General features: G+C 41.1%; 1 protein-coding gene across 1 annotated transcript in view; it reads right to left on the bottom strand.

Moving 5' to 3' along the window:
- The window catches only part of LOC123508651 (splicing factor 3A subunit 3-like), a 91945-nt gene extending 75697 nt beyond the window's left edge, over window positions 1-16248 (bottom strand). Inside the window, exon 1 of the mRNA XM_045262495.1 lies at window positions 15897-16248. Within this exon, the coding sequence (XP_045118430.1) occupies window positions 15897-15992 (96 nt within the window). The 5' untranslated portion in view covers window positions 15993-16248. The remainder of the gene's footprint in view (window positions 1-15896) is intronic.
- Between the last annotated feature and the right edge of the window lie 1253 nt (window positions 16249-17501).

Here is a 17501-nt window from a genome sequence, read left to right as displayed (position 1 = left end):
TGAAAACAAATGAAATAGAGGTGAGGAAGGTACTGCTGAACCTGGACGAAAAAAAGGCTGTGGGGCCGGACAAAATTAGCCCCCGACTGCTTCGCCAGTGTGCTAGTGAACTGGCCCACCCACTCGCCGCACTGTTCAATCAGTGCTTTCAGACCAGTACGTGGCCACAAATATGGAAAACCAGCAGTGTTGTGCCAGTGCATAAAAAATGTGATAAAAGTGTCCCAAAAAACTATCGCCCTGTTTCCCTGCTGCCTGTACTGAGTAAGGTGATGGAGACCGTCGTGGGCTCGCGAATCGCTGAGCACCTCGAGCGGCACCACCTTATCTGTACAAGGCAGTTCGGCTTCAGGCAGGGTCGGTCAGCGGCTGACCTGCACCTGCTGCTAACAACAGACCTCAGCGCTGCCCTGGATCAAGGCAAGGCCACTGCCGTCGTGGCGCTGGACATTGAGGGCGCTTTTGACCGGGTGTGGCATGCAGCTCTGGTCAACAAACTACATGCTGCAGGAGTAAATGGGGCCCTCTTGTCACTCCTCAGTGACTACCTGAGTGACAGGTACCTGAGAGTGACTGTTGGAGGACAAGAGTCTGAGGTGCAGCCCGTCAAAGCAGGTGTCCCTCAGGGGAGCTGCCTCGGCCCTCTGCTATGGAACCTGTATATAAATGACCTGCTGCACCTCCTCCCAAACACCAGGGCTTACGCAGACGACATCACGCTGACCCATAGCTTCAGCTCCGGGAAGAAGCCGCTGCGATGTCCCGACTCAGCAACACGATGAGACAAATCACAGCCTGGGGCAGTGCATGGCAAGTGAGATTCGCCCGCAAAGACAAAGCTGCTCGTTGCCTCCAGGTCGAGGCCAGCCCTGCAACTCGACTTCAGTGGGGAAACACTAACGCCGCAGGACGAGGTGGAGGTGCTGGGGGTCACCTACGACCGCGAACTGACCTTCAGGACGCACATTGAGCGGCTTGCCAGAGAGGCATCGGGAAGCTGGCCTCTCTGAGGAGGATATCGTGGCTCCTGGACAGCGAGGGACTAGAGCTGCTGTATAAAGCTCAAGTTAGATCCTCGCTGGAGTACGCTTGCCTAGCGTGGGGAGGTGCGGCCCGCACGCACCTTGCTCTCTTAGATAAAGTGCAGGAGAGGGCGGCGCGACTCATTAAAGGCAATAACACCGGCCAGGAGCCATGCCTCCACAGTCTTCAACACCGGAGGGACGTGGCGGGAATCACCGTTATGTATAAGGTGCACGTGTGTCACGTGAGCCATCTAGAGGCGCTCCGGCAGCCATCCCAACTGGCTGAAGTGCACACCGAGCTGTCACCCTCGCCCCCAAGGAACTCCTGCAGCCCCGATGCAGAACGTGGCACCACCAGCGACAGTTTGTGTATACTTACGTAGGATGGTGGAACATTATTCTAGCCACACAACTGGATATAAGTGACTGCTCGTTGCAGGATTTTAAGAAAACTATTAATGACTGGTTTTTGTGTTGGCGACAGAGTTAAAGAGTTTTAACTTTTAGATAGGGTACACTAAAAATGGCCCTTTAGTTATTTAAAGTTGCTAAGTGTATGTAATGTACGATGTAACTTGCTCTTGTATTTACTGTATTATTGTATAAATAAAAAAATAAATAAAAAAAGAGAGAGAGAGAGAGAGAGAGAGAGAGAGAGAGAGAGAGAGAGAGAGAGAGAGAGAGAGAGATGGGAACAGTATGCCATTGGGTAATTTTAGACACAAGGTGGGACGCATGTAGCTTATCTTTAGTGATTGGTGGAAACAAGGATGGTGGGAGGAGCACTAGGATTTCAAGGACAGCATACGGCGTGTGTAGTTGATATCCAACACACTATACGGGACAACTGAACTGAAGAAAGCTCAGAAAAGAAATATGACGCCTACGTAGGCGTCACCGTATATGCTACTGGGGCTTCATGACGCCTACATAGGCGTCACCGTATTGAAGGGGTTAAGTTTGAGTATTGAGTCTCCACTGTATATCAATGGAGTCAATAATAGTGAAGAATATTAGCAAGCATCTAGACAAACACTAATTGATAAACCACTCTCGGTGTGGCTTTACGAAAGAAAAGTCGTGCCTTAGAAACTTGTTGAGTTTTAATAGTAAAGTTTATGAGGCAGCAGATAATGGTGATAGTTACTACATCCTATACCTAAATTTTGGTAAAGCATTTGAAAAGGTACTACATCAGAGGCTCTTGAGAAAGGTTACTGTGCACGGGATAGAGGGAAAATACTAGGCTGGATAATGTGGTTAGGCAATAGGTGGCAGAGAGTTGTAATAAGCGGTTCTAATTCCAAGTGCAGTCAAGTACTGTACAGTGGACTTGGAACAAAAATGTTTTATTATTTTTGCCCTTGAAGGTCAAACAGAATTTGGACTTGGAACAACTTGAAGGCAACTCAATCCAGTGAATCTGGGTGATTCTGGTACTGTTACCAGAAGGAAAACATCAGTTCCTGCTTTGTTTTCATTTCACCTTGCTCTTATTCTCAGTTCAGATCGGAACATTTGACCAGTTTTTCAGTAGATCAGTCACTTAACCAGGTAGAATGGTTGAGTAATATTTCACATAAGTACTCTAATCTCGTAACTAACAACATTTTTTTACTGTAGTGACAAGGTGTAACAGATGTGAAACAAAGAATCCACATAGAACTAACTGACTATGCTAAAGGTAGTACTGCCACTACCCAATATATTCTTAATATTTACCTGATTAAATGACATTTGCCATGAAGCTCGCCACCAAAAGGCAAATAATATTGATTTTTAATAGTTCAATTCTTATCTATTTAGCAAAAATCTACGTTTTTTTAACTGATTAAAATTATTTACATTATTTCCTGTGAGGAAAATGGTTTCAGATTTGGAACAATTAGAATATGGAATAGCCTTCTGCAATGAATTGTTATGTTTGAAGCCTAGGCTTAAGTTAGGTTACGTTTTAAGGTTGGGTTTTGTTTATTATCCCTTGTGGACTGTGGTGTAACAGGTACAGCTGGAAGTGAAGTGTTAGCAAAGCTGCTCGATATAAACAAACCAACAGCTGGGTCACCATGTCCACCCGCTGCCCCGCTATCAAAGTATTTTCAGATTTTTTTTTATACAATTTTGTTGATTTCACATCTCCTTTGCAATGCACAATACTCGATTTAATGCTCCTCCACGAAAAAAAACATTTCCCACAGATGCCCCAAGATTGTTGGGAATGAGAGGTAGGCATAAGTTGGAGTTAAAAAACAATCATAACTCGAAAAATATAGATTTGCAATGGAAATTACATAAACCATCAATCATTTCACTACATTTCTCATCAGAAAAAAATGAGCCACATAGCTACCAGATTTCCTGGTTGGCTGAAATTGCAAATTGACTAGTAAAAAAATGAAGTATTTTGTCAGCCACCAAAACCCGTGATTTGCCACATATTATCAAGCTTGTTTGGGGAGGAATGGGGCTTGTGGTGTGTAAGAAGCACAGCAATTGTTGGCTACTCAACTAATGCATCACTGATAGGTGATCTTTGACTGTAATTTGGGATAGGCCACTAGGTCAGTCTGCAATGATGATAAACTCAAATATTCTTGTGTGGATTTTTTTCTTTATTGCCCAATTCTTGAAGTGCCTCTAAGGAAGCATCAGAACTTCTCTTTCAAAAAACCTCAATAAATATCTAGAACAAATCCTTCCTCCTTATCACCATCAATCCCCTCCCCTAGAACAGCAAGCTTGGGAACCTTCATCAAAAACGGTGTTTTGGATTGGGAAAAGCTAAACTAGACCATTTTGGGCAATTCCAAAAAATTTACAGGAAAAATGCCAATATTTCACAAAAAAAAAGGCCAAAAAATGTCATTTTTTGCAAAATGTTTGCCAACAATTCGCTCTAAACTAGTTGGGGGAGATCCTAGATCTCCAGATTTGTTTGCTGATGATCTCAAACTTTATCTTGCCGTTCTATCAAAGAAATGAAATGCTTGTGATGCTATCATGTCTTTACAAAATGATGTCTGTCTTGGGGTCTTTCCTTTTCCTTCAACAAATGTGCTTGTATACAATTCTGAAGACACACCCTAGCTTCTCATCATGTCTACTTCTTAGGAGATCGCCTCATTCCACACAAAGATTCTGTTCGAGACCTTGGCATTCTAGTCAACTCCTCACTGAAATTCCATCTTCACATCCATGAAATTTGTTGCAAAGCTAATAGTGTTGCCAGCAGCATTCTTAGAGGCATCTTAAGCAGATCACCTTCTTTCATGGATCAGATTTTTGTCACACGTTTGGCCAATTATCGATTTTGGTAGTGTTTGGAATACGGGCTTCTTGGGTGATGAATGCATGCTGGAATCTATTCAGAGGAGATGGACTAAAAAAGGTTGAAGGTTTTGGTGACCTACCATACTCAGAAAGATTACCTAGACAGAAATTGTTTTCTATTAAAGGTAAGGAGGAGGTAGTAGACACCTACCAAAACATTAACTTACTCCCAGAGAGATCTAATAGCACTAGTTCAGGGGATGCTGTGAACCTTCCATTAAAGCTAGTTGTGATCTCGCTGAATGTTTCTCTTTGTGTTTTTGTGTCTCACAACTCAAGGGGGCAGTCACAGCCTGCCCTCTCAAGACAACTCCCCTTCACACAAATCTACATGCACTTACTATATATACACCCTTCACTCCAAAATCAAATTTTGGAAAAAAAAAATGGGACCCAAAATAACAATGCCTCGGAGTCCCCTCTGGGAGGGACCAAAATGTCCCCAGGTCGGACACCTCTCCTGTTGAAGACCACAAATGCCTTGACACCTCCCTCAACTTTTTCTACATTAACTTCTGCAACATTCGCAGTCTTAGATCTAATTTTCAATCTGTGGAACACCACCTCTCCTCTACTAAACCTCATCTTCTTTTCCTCACCAAAACACAGCTGTCTGAGGCAACTGACAGTAGCCCCTTCTCTGTTCCCTCCTACTTTCTCTATTCTCATTTTCATTCCAAAGCTAGATGTTGCGTCTATGTATGCAACAACTTAACTTGCTCTCGTGCCCACGCTCTTGAGTCTTCCGAATTTTCCACCATCTGGCTTCAACTTAAGTCACTCTCAAACTAAATTCATCTGTGCTGTTTATCTCTCCTCTAACTCTTCTGACTATAGTAAATTCTTCGACTACTTAACTTCTAAAGTGGAGCACATTCTGTCCCTCTACCCTTTCGCTGAGATTTCCATTCTTGGAGATTTCAATGTTCACCACCAGCTTTGGCTTTCCTCTCCCTTCACTGACCACCCTGGTGAACTAGCCTTCAACTTTGCTATCCTCCATGACCTAGAGCAACTGGTGCAACACCCTACTCGTATTCCTGACCGTCTTGGAGACACGCCCAACATTCTTGATCTCTTCCTCACCTCTAACCCTTCTGCTTATGCTGTCACCCTTTCATCTCCGTTGGGCTCCTCCGATCACAATCTCATTTCTGTATCTTGTCCTATTTCTCCAATCCCTCCACAGGATCCCAACTAGAGATGTACCGATGCATCGGAATCGGGAATCATGCCAAGTCTGTTCTTCAACTTGCCAAACACTCTTTCATATCGGCCCATTTTTGGTACCGGTATCAGTATCGGCTTATTTTATGCCGATACTTCCGATACCTAAAAGGAATTTACTACTTAGTGATATATTCGATATAAGATATTGATGATACCAAATTAATATAATGCGGCGTATTAAGTTTCCGTGGTGATTATCCTGTCATAGAATACTGTTTTCTGTGGTAATAAGCCACAACCTCTAAATTGGACGTGTATGAAATGCGTATAGGCTGAACTCTGGCATCCTGTCACACAGTCAGTCATGAGTCACCACGCATTCTCACTGTCTCTCAGTCAGACGCTGCTCCTTCACCCACACAAAAAAAAAAGTTCACACAAGTGAAAAGCTTCTTATGTTTTTTAACTATAATCTAAGAATATCAAACTTCAGATATTGAGAATCCAACAAAATTATTTGGTATATATATATATATATATATATATATATATATATATATATATATATATATATATATATATATATATATATATATATATATACATATACAATAAGGTCTCGGTTTACGTCAGAGTTATGTTCCTGAAACATGACGTAAGTCGATTTTGTACGTAACTCGAGTTTCCGTACATTTCAAAGCATATTATCGAGTTTTCAACCAATCATTGTTTATGGTCATTCAGGTAAGTTAAAGGTTATATTGTTATATTATTTACAACTATGTAGGAATATGAAACACAAGCTTGTTTTTGTTGTTGATTAGGGCCACGAACGCGAAGGACTGCAGGTTGCCGAGAGGGGTGGACGCCTGAGGCTGCCAGGAGGGTGGGCAGGTCGAATGTTGTGGCCCAGGGCGGACAGCTGGGAGCGTAGTGCAGTGCGGTGGGAGTAGAAGCGTGGGCAGCGGGGCAGGAAATGCAATAGGAAAGGGCAATAGGGATCAGCAGACAGGCGCAGACGGTGCAAGTCAGCTGCAGTGTCGTGTGGCCCAGGCGAAGGCTCGGAGTTGTTATTGTTGTGATGGGTGTGCAAGCCCTCAAGGTCGTCAACCTCCCCGTTGTCATGGTAATGGGCTTCCCATTTTCTTCTTCTTCCTCCCACACACACTGCCTTTCTCATGTCTTTTAATTATGTCCTCTTTTTCTTGTAGCATAATGGTTTTCCTTTTCTTAGCATCACTGCTGTCACTAAGAAGTTTTCTCTTTGGTGCCATTGAGCAAGATACTAAGAACTTGAGTCAGTAAACGCAGAAGTAGGATAACACTCTTGCCAGGGGCGATGGTGTGGTGGAACTGAGGCAGGGTGTTATTGTATTCAAGCGTGAGGCGGGCGGTGTGGCGGGCAACCACCAACAATAACAATAAATCCGCACTTTACGATTTATAAATTTTCAATTTTTAATCTTAAATTGCCTTATAGTGGACTGACGTAACTACGAGTTTGACGTAACTCGAGACTGACATAACCCGGGACTTTACTGTATATATATATATATATATATATATATATATATATATATATATATATATATATATATATATATATATATATATATATATATATATATATATATATATATATATATATATATATATATATTAGGCACTTTGCATTATTGTAAATAACAGCATATTCTTATTTGATTTATAATTAACAGTGCTAGTGCTAGCCTTTTCCAAGATATCATACTGGAATAGGTGGAAGCTCGAATTATATATGTATATTAATTTTAATGCAAGTTTAATTTTTGAGTTACTTGTGTTAACCTAAGGATGTAAAAATTCCATAACTAAGAAAGTAACGATTCTGTTTTGTAATCATGTGCATTGTGTATAATTTGTTGCATATTAATTATTTAAGATCATAGCAATACACTAGAAATTTAGAATAAACTAAACTTTTTCTATTTAATTGAAAAGATTAGGTGAAAGCTCATTTTTCTGAATTGGTCTACTAATGTCTAATGAATTAATATCAAAGGATGTCAGATTTAATTAAAGAGAAACATACACAACAAAATGAGTTTCTTTTGCTAATATTTTGTGTCTGTTTTACAATTTTAATAATTTTAAAAATATTTTTGATCGCCAAAATATCATCAATAAAATTAATAATGAAAATGCACAAGACCAAATGGTCGCTAAAGGAGTAAGAAGTAAGAATTTAAAATAACTGACAAGAATCAGAAGACTGAGAAGATATTCATTCCAATTACTGAGTAATATATCTTTGCAAATGGCTTCAAAAGCTTCTAGAATTGCTCCTATTTCACAAACGTTCTCAGAAGGACTTACAGCATCCTCCAAAACAAAGCCTCCCATCTGATAACACTCGCCGTCCACTAACTCATCCTGGTGTCCAGTGCAGTAATCACTATAAGTAGTAGTATCGGTATCGGTAGTAGTATCGGTATCAGCCCAATTAGGTGGTATCGGTATCGGTATCAGAATCGGCCAAAATTTTGGTATCGGTACATCTCTATATCGAGGCATTTGCTCCCCAATTTTGGCTGACACTTTTCCACTTTTTAGAGAGCAAGTGCTCAAGTGGGCCTTTTCTTTATCTTTTTTTTTTTTTGCCCTTGGCCAGTTCTCTTCCCTGCGTAAAAAAAAAAAAAAAAAAAGATTGCTGAGAGCTGATCTGATTCAAGTGTGGATGATTCTGAGTTGTTTGAGTCCTCAACTAAATGGTCTATTTTCTAGAACTACTTTGAGTAGAACAAGGAGTCATAGTTTGAAGATCTTAGTGCCTAATCACTCCACTTTCGTCAGTTGTCGTTTCTTCCCATTACGTGTCATCAGCACCTGGAATTCTCTATCTAAAATAGTGTGTCACCTCAATCTCTCCAGTCTTTCAAACATTTGCTTGAACAATTCCTGGATCATCGTCTTTATGAGTATTGTTAGCTAGGTCCTTTTGGAGTTATGTTCTGCACCTAAAACTAGCCAACCGCCTTGCAGTCTTCCAGCAGTGTACTTGTAGTGGTAAGAGGACGGTTCGGCGGCGGTGCAATTTGGTGACATCGTCGATCCGCCCAAAGTCACGTCCTCATCGAATTGTCCTTTATACATAATATGCATAATATAAAATATTACCACCTAACATAATATTATAATAAAATAACATATAACATATGTTTCTGATTCGTGAATCAGAAGCAGTGACTTCCATTCTCCTGTCTGTCTCACTCAGACGCAAAAATGAATTCCTGAATGAGACTATTCAAATCCATTCGGTTCAGGTTTCCTATTCATTGTAGTGGCTTCCATTCCCTTGTCTGTCTCACTCTCGCTTACTGGACGCTACAGAGAAGACTACTACTCGTTTGATATATTAATATTAGCCTAATTAAGAATGATCACAAGGAAGCTACACATGGACAGGTAGGCCTATAACTACGTATAGCCTATTATATCTTTCTTTACCTTGTAATTTTGTATAGAAGTACACTTTTGTCTGTAGGGTCGTACACTTTTGTTTGTTGTAATCACTTTGCATTTTTTAGCAGTTGTGTTCTTGTATTGCTTGTAGGGTTGTTCCTTACCCATGCATCACCTGCCAAAGGGAAGTTTGACCTAAGCAGCAAGCCCTCCAGTGTGATGGGTGTGAACAGTGGCAGCACCGCACCTGCCACACTGGCATTTCCCAGGAAGAGTACAGACAAGCTGTCCAGTCAAAGATAGACATCCAGTGGAATTGCACAGGATGTGGTGATATCTCCGATGTACCCACTACCACTTCACTAACACAACCTGCAACACCAACTACCATGTCACTGACACAACCAGCTACCACTCCAATAACACAACCAGAAACACCAGCACCAGTTACACTTCCATCTACCAGCACACCTACTGCATCACTACCTCGACTTGTCTCATCAATGTATGACTCCTCCTCTGCTTCTGACTCGAGTAACTCTCAGATTCCCTACCAATAACACACTTATCCTCCATACCATCATATCTGAATGCAGACTTTTTACCAGATGCCAACTTCTTTCCTTCCTCCCCACCTCCAACAGCATCACCAACATTGATGGAACTTCAGCCTACTTCTCCTGATGTAAGTGATATCGAAGACCACCCTGTAATTTCATTCATTCACCCATCCTTGCATGAAGAGTCAAACCTGGAACCCACTACTCCTATTCCAGATGAGATACTACCAGAATCTGATGAAGAGGAGTTTACCATCATAGTTGGAGGATCAAAGTGCGGAGGAGATGTTCTCCAAGAGACTGTGCCCTGCCTGCTGCCAACATCAAGGCCTATGTGTGACAACAAGGAAAAGAGCGCCCATTCGCTTCAGGATCGACCCTTGCGAAAGAAGCAGTACACAGACACCTGCCAGCTGATACACCTTTGTCCAGCATGCCAAAGATGTCATCTATTGTTCGCACCACCAATCATCTACACCAGGCAAAAGAGACCAAAACAGCCGAAGGATCTTAACTTCACTTGGGTAACAGAAGAACTACCTGACAATTTTGTACAGCATGATATGGTAGTAGGATCTGCCCGCCATGTGATCATGTTCGCTTCCCTGCTTCTTTCCCTTCTTTCAAAGGCAAAGACGTGGTATGTGGATGCAACTTTTGAGGCAGTCCAGCGACCATTTCAGTAGTTGTGGAGCATCCACAGTTTTATTCAGCAAGGTGACAACATGAAGCAGGTGCCTCTTGTTTTTGTCCTGATGTCACACAGAAGTAAAGAGGATTACACAAAGATTTTTTATTACATAATGGAAAGAACTCCCAGTAATTTAGTCACGAGAGTTGTCATGGATTTTGAGTCTGCCGTGTGGGGAGCCTTCCAGAGAGTAAAACCCGATGTCACCCTTACTGGATGTTGTCCAGGTCCCTCTTAATACCGAAGTACACCGAAATACACCGAAATATACCAAAATACACTGAAATATACCGAAATACACCGAAATACACCGAAAGTAAGTATCACCGAAATATAGGTTCAGTATAGTGTGATTTTATACACCGAAAGTATCACCGAAATATAGGTTCAGTATATTGTGGTTTTGTTTTTAGGAAATTTTACCAAGCAAAAAGTTTAAATGATTTAATGACTGGTTATTAAGCTATGTCAAGGTTTGAAAAGTTAGTCTGATGTCCATAGTGTCCAAAATAATTTCTTTCTTCATATTTTCACCACCAGATTAATTTTCCATACTTAATGGTGTGCTAGCCTAAAGATTTACAGTCACTCCGGCCCCTAGTTCCACCGGCCATCAGTCACTGTGGCCCCCAACCCTAGTAACTCCGGCCTACCACCCTACCAACCCCGCGTATGATACGACGGTAATCATCCTGGTCACAATAAGTTTCAATCAGGGTTGCCACTTTTAAGCGTGTTTTGCTAATACGTAACCAAACCAAAGTTCGACCCAGGTCACTCCGGCCTCCCTGGCTGCACGCATGTGTGTGTGTGTGTGTGTGTGTGTGTGTGTGTGTGTGTGTGTGTGTGTGTGTGTGTGTGTGTACTGTTGTTTGTTATCTGTTATTTGCCAACACGTCTCACAGTCACAGTTCCCACTTCCCCTCCCTCCCTCATCTTCTTATCTCCCCTACTCCTATGTCCTATATACAGTCTCTCTCTCTCTCTCTCTCTCTCTCTCTCTCTCTCTCTCTCTCTCTCTCTCTCTTACACGTGTAACAGTTTCGGGTTTCGAAACCAAAAATTACTTCCTAATCAGCGGGTATCGAACTTTGGTTTGGTTTCATGTTAGCAAAACACGCTTAAAAGTGGCAACCCTGATCGAAACTTATTGTCCACTTTACTTGTTACACTCTCAGTCTACAGGGAGTCAGTACCTCCATGGAGTCCAGGCAAGTAATACACACAAGAAAATGTCTCAACCTACCAAGAAAGTGTCATTTCCTTGCACTGTATGTGCAAAACAATGCAACACCAAATGCATAGAATGTTCTACGTGTGAACAATGGGTACACACTGATTGTGTCCCAATGTCAAGTACTCTTCTGAAGAAATGGACTGAAGACGACATGAATTTCCATTGTCCAACATGTATTTATCCAGGCAACAAATTTGATTTCTATAAGTGTTTGACCATGTTACTCACTGACAAGACTGCAGCAAAATCTGTCCGTTTACTCATTGAGACGTACAGCGTTGAACTAGATGAAGTCAAAACACAATCGCTTCCTGGAATTGTGGACTCCAATGCATCCGAGATTCTGAAAATGTTTCACCCGGCCGTACTGAATGAATACTCACCAAGAGCTGTTGGTGGAGATGGAAACTGTTTGTATAGAGCAGTTTCATTGGCACTGTATGGCAGTGAACAGTACCACACTAAACTCCGACTGTTCACAACTTTAGAAATAATAGATCATCCCGAAGTCTACGACTGTTGTCACCCACAATTCTCCGACCTGATCAAGGACATTCGTGTATTGACACCCCCCTACTGTGACATCCTTAGTGCTGCCACTACCGATCAATCATACTCAGACATGATTCACATGTACGCCATCAGTGCTGTGATTAACAAACCTATACAATCGTACTTCCCTCCTCTTATTATTAATGACTTCCTGACTCAACCCTACAGCAGAAAGGTGATTGGATGCGATGTCAGTGTTTCTGGCATGCCTGCAACAACTCTGATGTGGTCCCAAACTACCATCCCGACCTGTGCAGCTGACTACAAACCCTATCACTTTGTTCCTTTGTGTCGCCATGATGTGTGTGCTGCTAGTGTCATAGACTTGGACGAGTCTTGTGTTTCAGCTGCAAATACCCTCGAACGTTCACTTCCAAGTCCTCTGTCAGTTCAAGCATCACCAAATGTGACTCAATATGCCCCAGAATACACCCCAGACATAGCTGACTCAAAAATGCAATCTTCAATTACCACTTCTTGTAACCCTGCTGACACATTACAAGATCTCGATGAAAGTGACATTGATGACTACCAACCATTCTATCAAATCCCTAATGACCAAAAGGGTACACTTGACAACCACGTGTTCATGTCCACTGACACTGTACTCGACATTTTAACATCTGCGAGCACTTCTCTCCAGAAAATACCCTACGGTGTGAAACAGAACATTTATTTTGTGATTGATAATACTGCGAACATCAACCGCCGAAAAAACAAACAGAAAAGTGACTTCACTGACGACTGTGGGGCATGGATCAGTGCTAGTGGTGCTACGCCAAAAACACACTACTTGTGTGACAATGACAAACTCAAACGTGTTGATTTCAGACAAGGAAGATATGGCTTTTTCAAAACTGAAAACAAGAAATGCACCTTCATCCCCTTTGACCCACAGCCAGACCCAAACCACATAGCCATCCTTCACAGAAACTATTCAACCCTCAAACTTGACCAGGATTACAAACGCCGCATCTCGTGGTTCGGCCAAACACCACAAAATATGACCATCAATCCCGTTGCAATAGTCAAGTACATTGGTGAATTCCCTGGAAGAGCTCCACATGGTAAATCTACCAAACAGACAGCAAACTACATAAGGACACCAGCAGATACATTGAAGAGAATGGGCGGCTTGTCCAAGGCATCCACACAACCAAAACTAGTGTTCAACAAACTACTTCTTGAAAGTGACAACATACTAGATGAGCCAAGAAATCTTCGACAAGTACATAACAAAAAATATGCAGACAAGAAAAAAAACAACCATGTCTCGTCTCAAAACTTTGCCGACCAACTACAATATGTAACGTCACACATCAATGAACATCCCCTCGTCCAACAAGTCATGTACCTAAAAGACGTTACTCCATGTATTGTGTTGTATACCCCTGAACAAATCCAAGACATAAAGACACTTTGCTGTTCCGGTCGTACCTGCTTATCCTTCGACAAGACCTTCAATCTCAGACGCATATTCGCCACTGTTGTAGTTTACAAACATTTGTCGGTGATAAAACGTACTGCTGATGCCCCTCCCATCTTCATTGGACCTATTTTCCTGCATGGACATTCTACAGAAAAAGCATATCAACCATTCTTCGATGCACTAGCACGTGAACTGAAAGACTGACAAGTTAGTGTTAGGAAGTGACGACGAGACAGCCTTGAGAAATGCAATGAAAAATGCCTTCCGCAACAGTAAGCAAACAGTGTGCATGCGCCACCTTATGCAAAATATCATTCACCGACTCCAGGACAAAGTGGGACTTGAGAAAAAACAACGAAGAATCCTGATTAACAAAATAAAACAGCTCTCCTCTGCCGATAACAGCTTATTGGGTGATGATGTGACAGACGACATTGAAGAATGGTGTGCAGAGCATGCACCGGCCTTCCTTCCATACTTCAAATCTCGTGTTCTTCCTCTGATACACCTTAACCAACTAGGAACCGATGACCCCACCTGGACGAACAACAACTGTGAATCTGCTAACCATCTCCTCAAAATCTTAACCCAATGGAAGCAGAAAAGTCTACATGACTTAATTGACCTTTTATATGATCAAATACAAGTCCAGTATAAAGATCTAGAGCAAGCAATAACTGGCCGAGGGGACTACCAGCTTCAAGACAAAACGTATTACTGCAAACCCGAGACCTGGATGACAAAAACAGCCGATGAACGCTACAAGATTCTCTACAAACTATTAAAGGACCGCATTACCTCCGACATTCCTCCAAACAGACAACCTCCACAGACATCAAGCTGACAGTCCTCTCCACACCAGCAGCCGGCAAAAAACCTGCCCAACGCAAAAGACCAAAAAATGAGAAAACGGCCAGCAGGAAGAAGTTGAAATTAGAATCATAAACATATATAGGCTTAGTTCCTATTTTATTAACATTCTCTGTTCATTTTATCTTGTGGATTTTATTGAACCAATATGACAATGAGGAAAAGAAATAAAAATTAATTTAAACCTATTCAAAATACTCTCATTTCTGCCATTTATTTTATTAATAAAATAAAAATTAATTATATACTATGAATTTTATTACCTATTCAAAATACTCTAATTTCTGGCATTTAATTTATTAATAAAATATAATCAAATTTGTAATGAAGCATCCACTCATATTCACACTATACGTACTCACACTATTTCGGTGTTAAGAGGGAACCTATATTTCGGTGATACTTTCGGTGTATTTCGGTGTTTTTCGGTATATTTCGGTGTTAAGAGGGACCCCTTTCATTGGACCCAGGCAGTGTGGAAAAAGATTAATGAATTAGGATTAGCTCCATCATACCGTATAAAGAAGAACACAAGTAGGTTCCTACGTCAACTTCTGTGTCTTCCATTCTTACCAGCAGAGCAGATACGATCTACCTTCAATGAGTTCAGGAATATAGTGGTAGAAAGTCACACAATAGCACTACATAGCCTGTTGGAGTACATCAAAGACACTTGGCTAGAAGGACGTCTGTGGACACCCAGTAGCTGGTCAGTCTTTGGCTTAGCAATTAGGACCAACAATGATATTGAAGGATGACATAATAATTTGAACATTTTGTGTAGCAAATATCAGAATGTGAACGTGTATGAGCTGATAGGGGTTTTGCATGAAGAAGCAAAGCTTGTAAATATCCAGTGCCTTTTAGTGTCAGAGGGCAAGCTGCAAAGGTACTAAAGAGAAGATATACAAGGATTACCAGAAATTTTTTTTTTGACATATGGCAAGAGTACAAAGATGGTGAGCTACGGCCTCAAGATTTACTTCGCCGTGTCTCCCAGTATCACCATCTTCATTATACCAGGTCAGCGGATGAAAATATGGAAATGTAGGTTTTAAATGTATATCTTTTAATTACTATACAATAAAATATTTTATCCACGTGTTATCTGAATAATGATAAATAGATATATAACGTGAATATCCTAATGTTGATTATAGCAGAACCGTCGAATCGCCCAAGATTATTTGACTAGAAAATATCCGCACCGTCGAATCGTCCAAGACATACCGTCGAATTGTACATCCGTTGAAACGTCCTGTATTCCATGTAGTTTTATGACTGATGAGGGATCAAGACTCTTATCTTGGTAAGAAATAATGAAATGTAGGGACTGCAAAAGGCACCTCTGGCCCGCCTTGAATTAGTATTGGAATCATCCCTATAATTAGAGGGTATGGGCAAGGTATAGAGAATCTTAAGTTTCTTAACATAAGTAATTGCTGAAAGGGCCTACAATGTAACCCCTATATTTGTCTTCGCCTACGGCCGTATTACACACAACATGTGTAATTTCATCTGCTGCTGAGAAGGGCCGATTCTAGACATCAACCAACACGATACACCTCAAGGTAACCCTGCGTTAACTTACCGAGTTCTTCTTGTGCAGACACTCTTTGACCATCGCTGCCATGAGCCGCTCCCGCTCCTCATGGTAGCGCCGCTGCTGCTCCAGGATAGTGTCCATTGCTTCAACCTGCTAGGCTGCCACCTAAACCGTACACGCCGGCGCTTCTCACGAAAACTGTGTTGTTCACCAACCTCCTTTCCTGCTACATATAGGTCCTCTTTATTTATGTGTGCCTTGTACTGTTCCTCAGTTTGTTGTCATCTGTAGTCCTAGATGACATCGGTAGTCACACACGCACACACCAATAACCAGGCTGCTCCCCACGGACCTCACCACGCATGTAAACAAACACTGAACATTGTTTGTCACGAGTCCACGACACTTTCATGGTTCTTTTTAAAAGATAGACTATATTTATTTTATTCAATTTCATTCACTTTATTCATAAACTTGTTTATATTATTTTATTATTTCCTAAAATTACTAAATTACTCAAAACCAAATATGTTCGGCCAACCAAAAATAATATTGGCCATTGATGGATGGAAATGAATCAGAAGTTGTTACATATCGGTTGCGGCTATGTAAATACATCTAAAAAAAAAATTTGGATTTGTAATAACAATACAAATACAATACAAGCGTATAAGTACCTAGGTACCGTAATAGTCGTATAATACCTAGTCTAGTACCTATGGTACAGTCATGTCCCTGTGCAATATTGTACTCAGCACTATTTTGTTTTTCACATATACTTTTTACGAGTTACCAATATATGCGTAGATAGAGTATACAGAGTATTATAGTATTATAGGATGTTCCGTGGCTGTGGCTGGCGCCTGGTAATGAGCAGAGGCGTCGCAATGGGGTAGGCAACATAGGACATCGAGCTAGTTGGGGCTCGAGGGACGGCTGATATTGATGTATCTAGTATATAATTTTAGTTCAGTTGCATTTTTGCATAGAAGAGAAAAATGCACATAAGTGGACTATGGATATGAGACCAAGCGGGATTTTTTTTCTTGTTTGTTTGCTTTTTTTTTTTTTTTTTTTTTTTTTAGTTGCATTTTAGCATATTTAAAATTTTGTACATTTCGGTTATATTTGTTTTTCTGTCATTCATATAGTGTGTGTAAAGTTTGCATTGAGTTTGTTTTATTTATAATTTATTTTATATGTTAATTATGACTGATTGATTGATTGATACATTTATTGTTGAATTAATAGATATTTATAACAAAGGAGGAGGATGGGCCTTGCCACCCACCCCCTGGGCAAGGACTTAAGGTTAAAGTATCACAAAAATAACTCTGGACAGTATACACAGCAAGAATACAAGTATTTCAATAAATAAATACACATATTGCACACCTTATTGCCTAAGACATCCTACAGTCTGGGAGCAAACTGAGGATATTCCCTGAGTATTTCCCTGAGGATGGCAGAGTCTAGGAGATGGTCAATGAGGCTGTACAAGTCATGCTGACCTTGTGGCCTAAATTTAGCAATGAGAAGACATTCCATGATATAATGACGCAGAGTGTGTCCCCTTGCTGCAGCACACAGCACACAGCACACACCAGGAGAAGCACTGACTTCCCAAAAGTATTTGTAGCCTAATCTGAG

Source organism: Portunus trituberculatus, chromosome 25 (assembly GCF_017591435.1).
Source record: "Portunus trituberculatus isolate SZX2019 chromosome 25, ASM1759143v1, whole genome shotgun sequence".
NCBI classification, from domain to species: domain Eukaryota; kingdom Metazoa; phylum Arthropoda; class Malacostraca; order Decapoda; family Portunidae; genus Portunus; species Portunus trituberculatus.
This window is presented reverse-complemented; position numbering and strand designations above follow the sequence as displayed.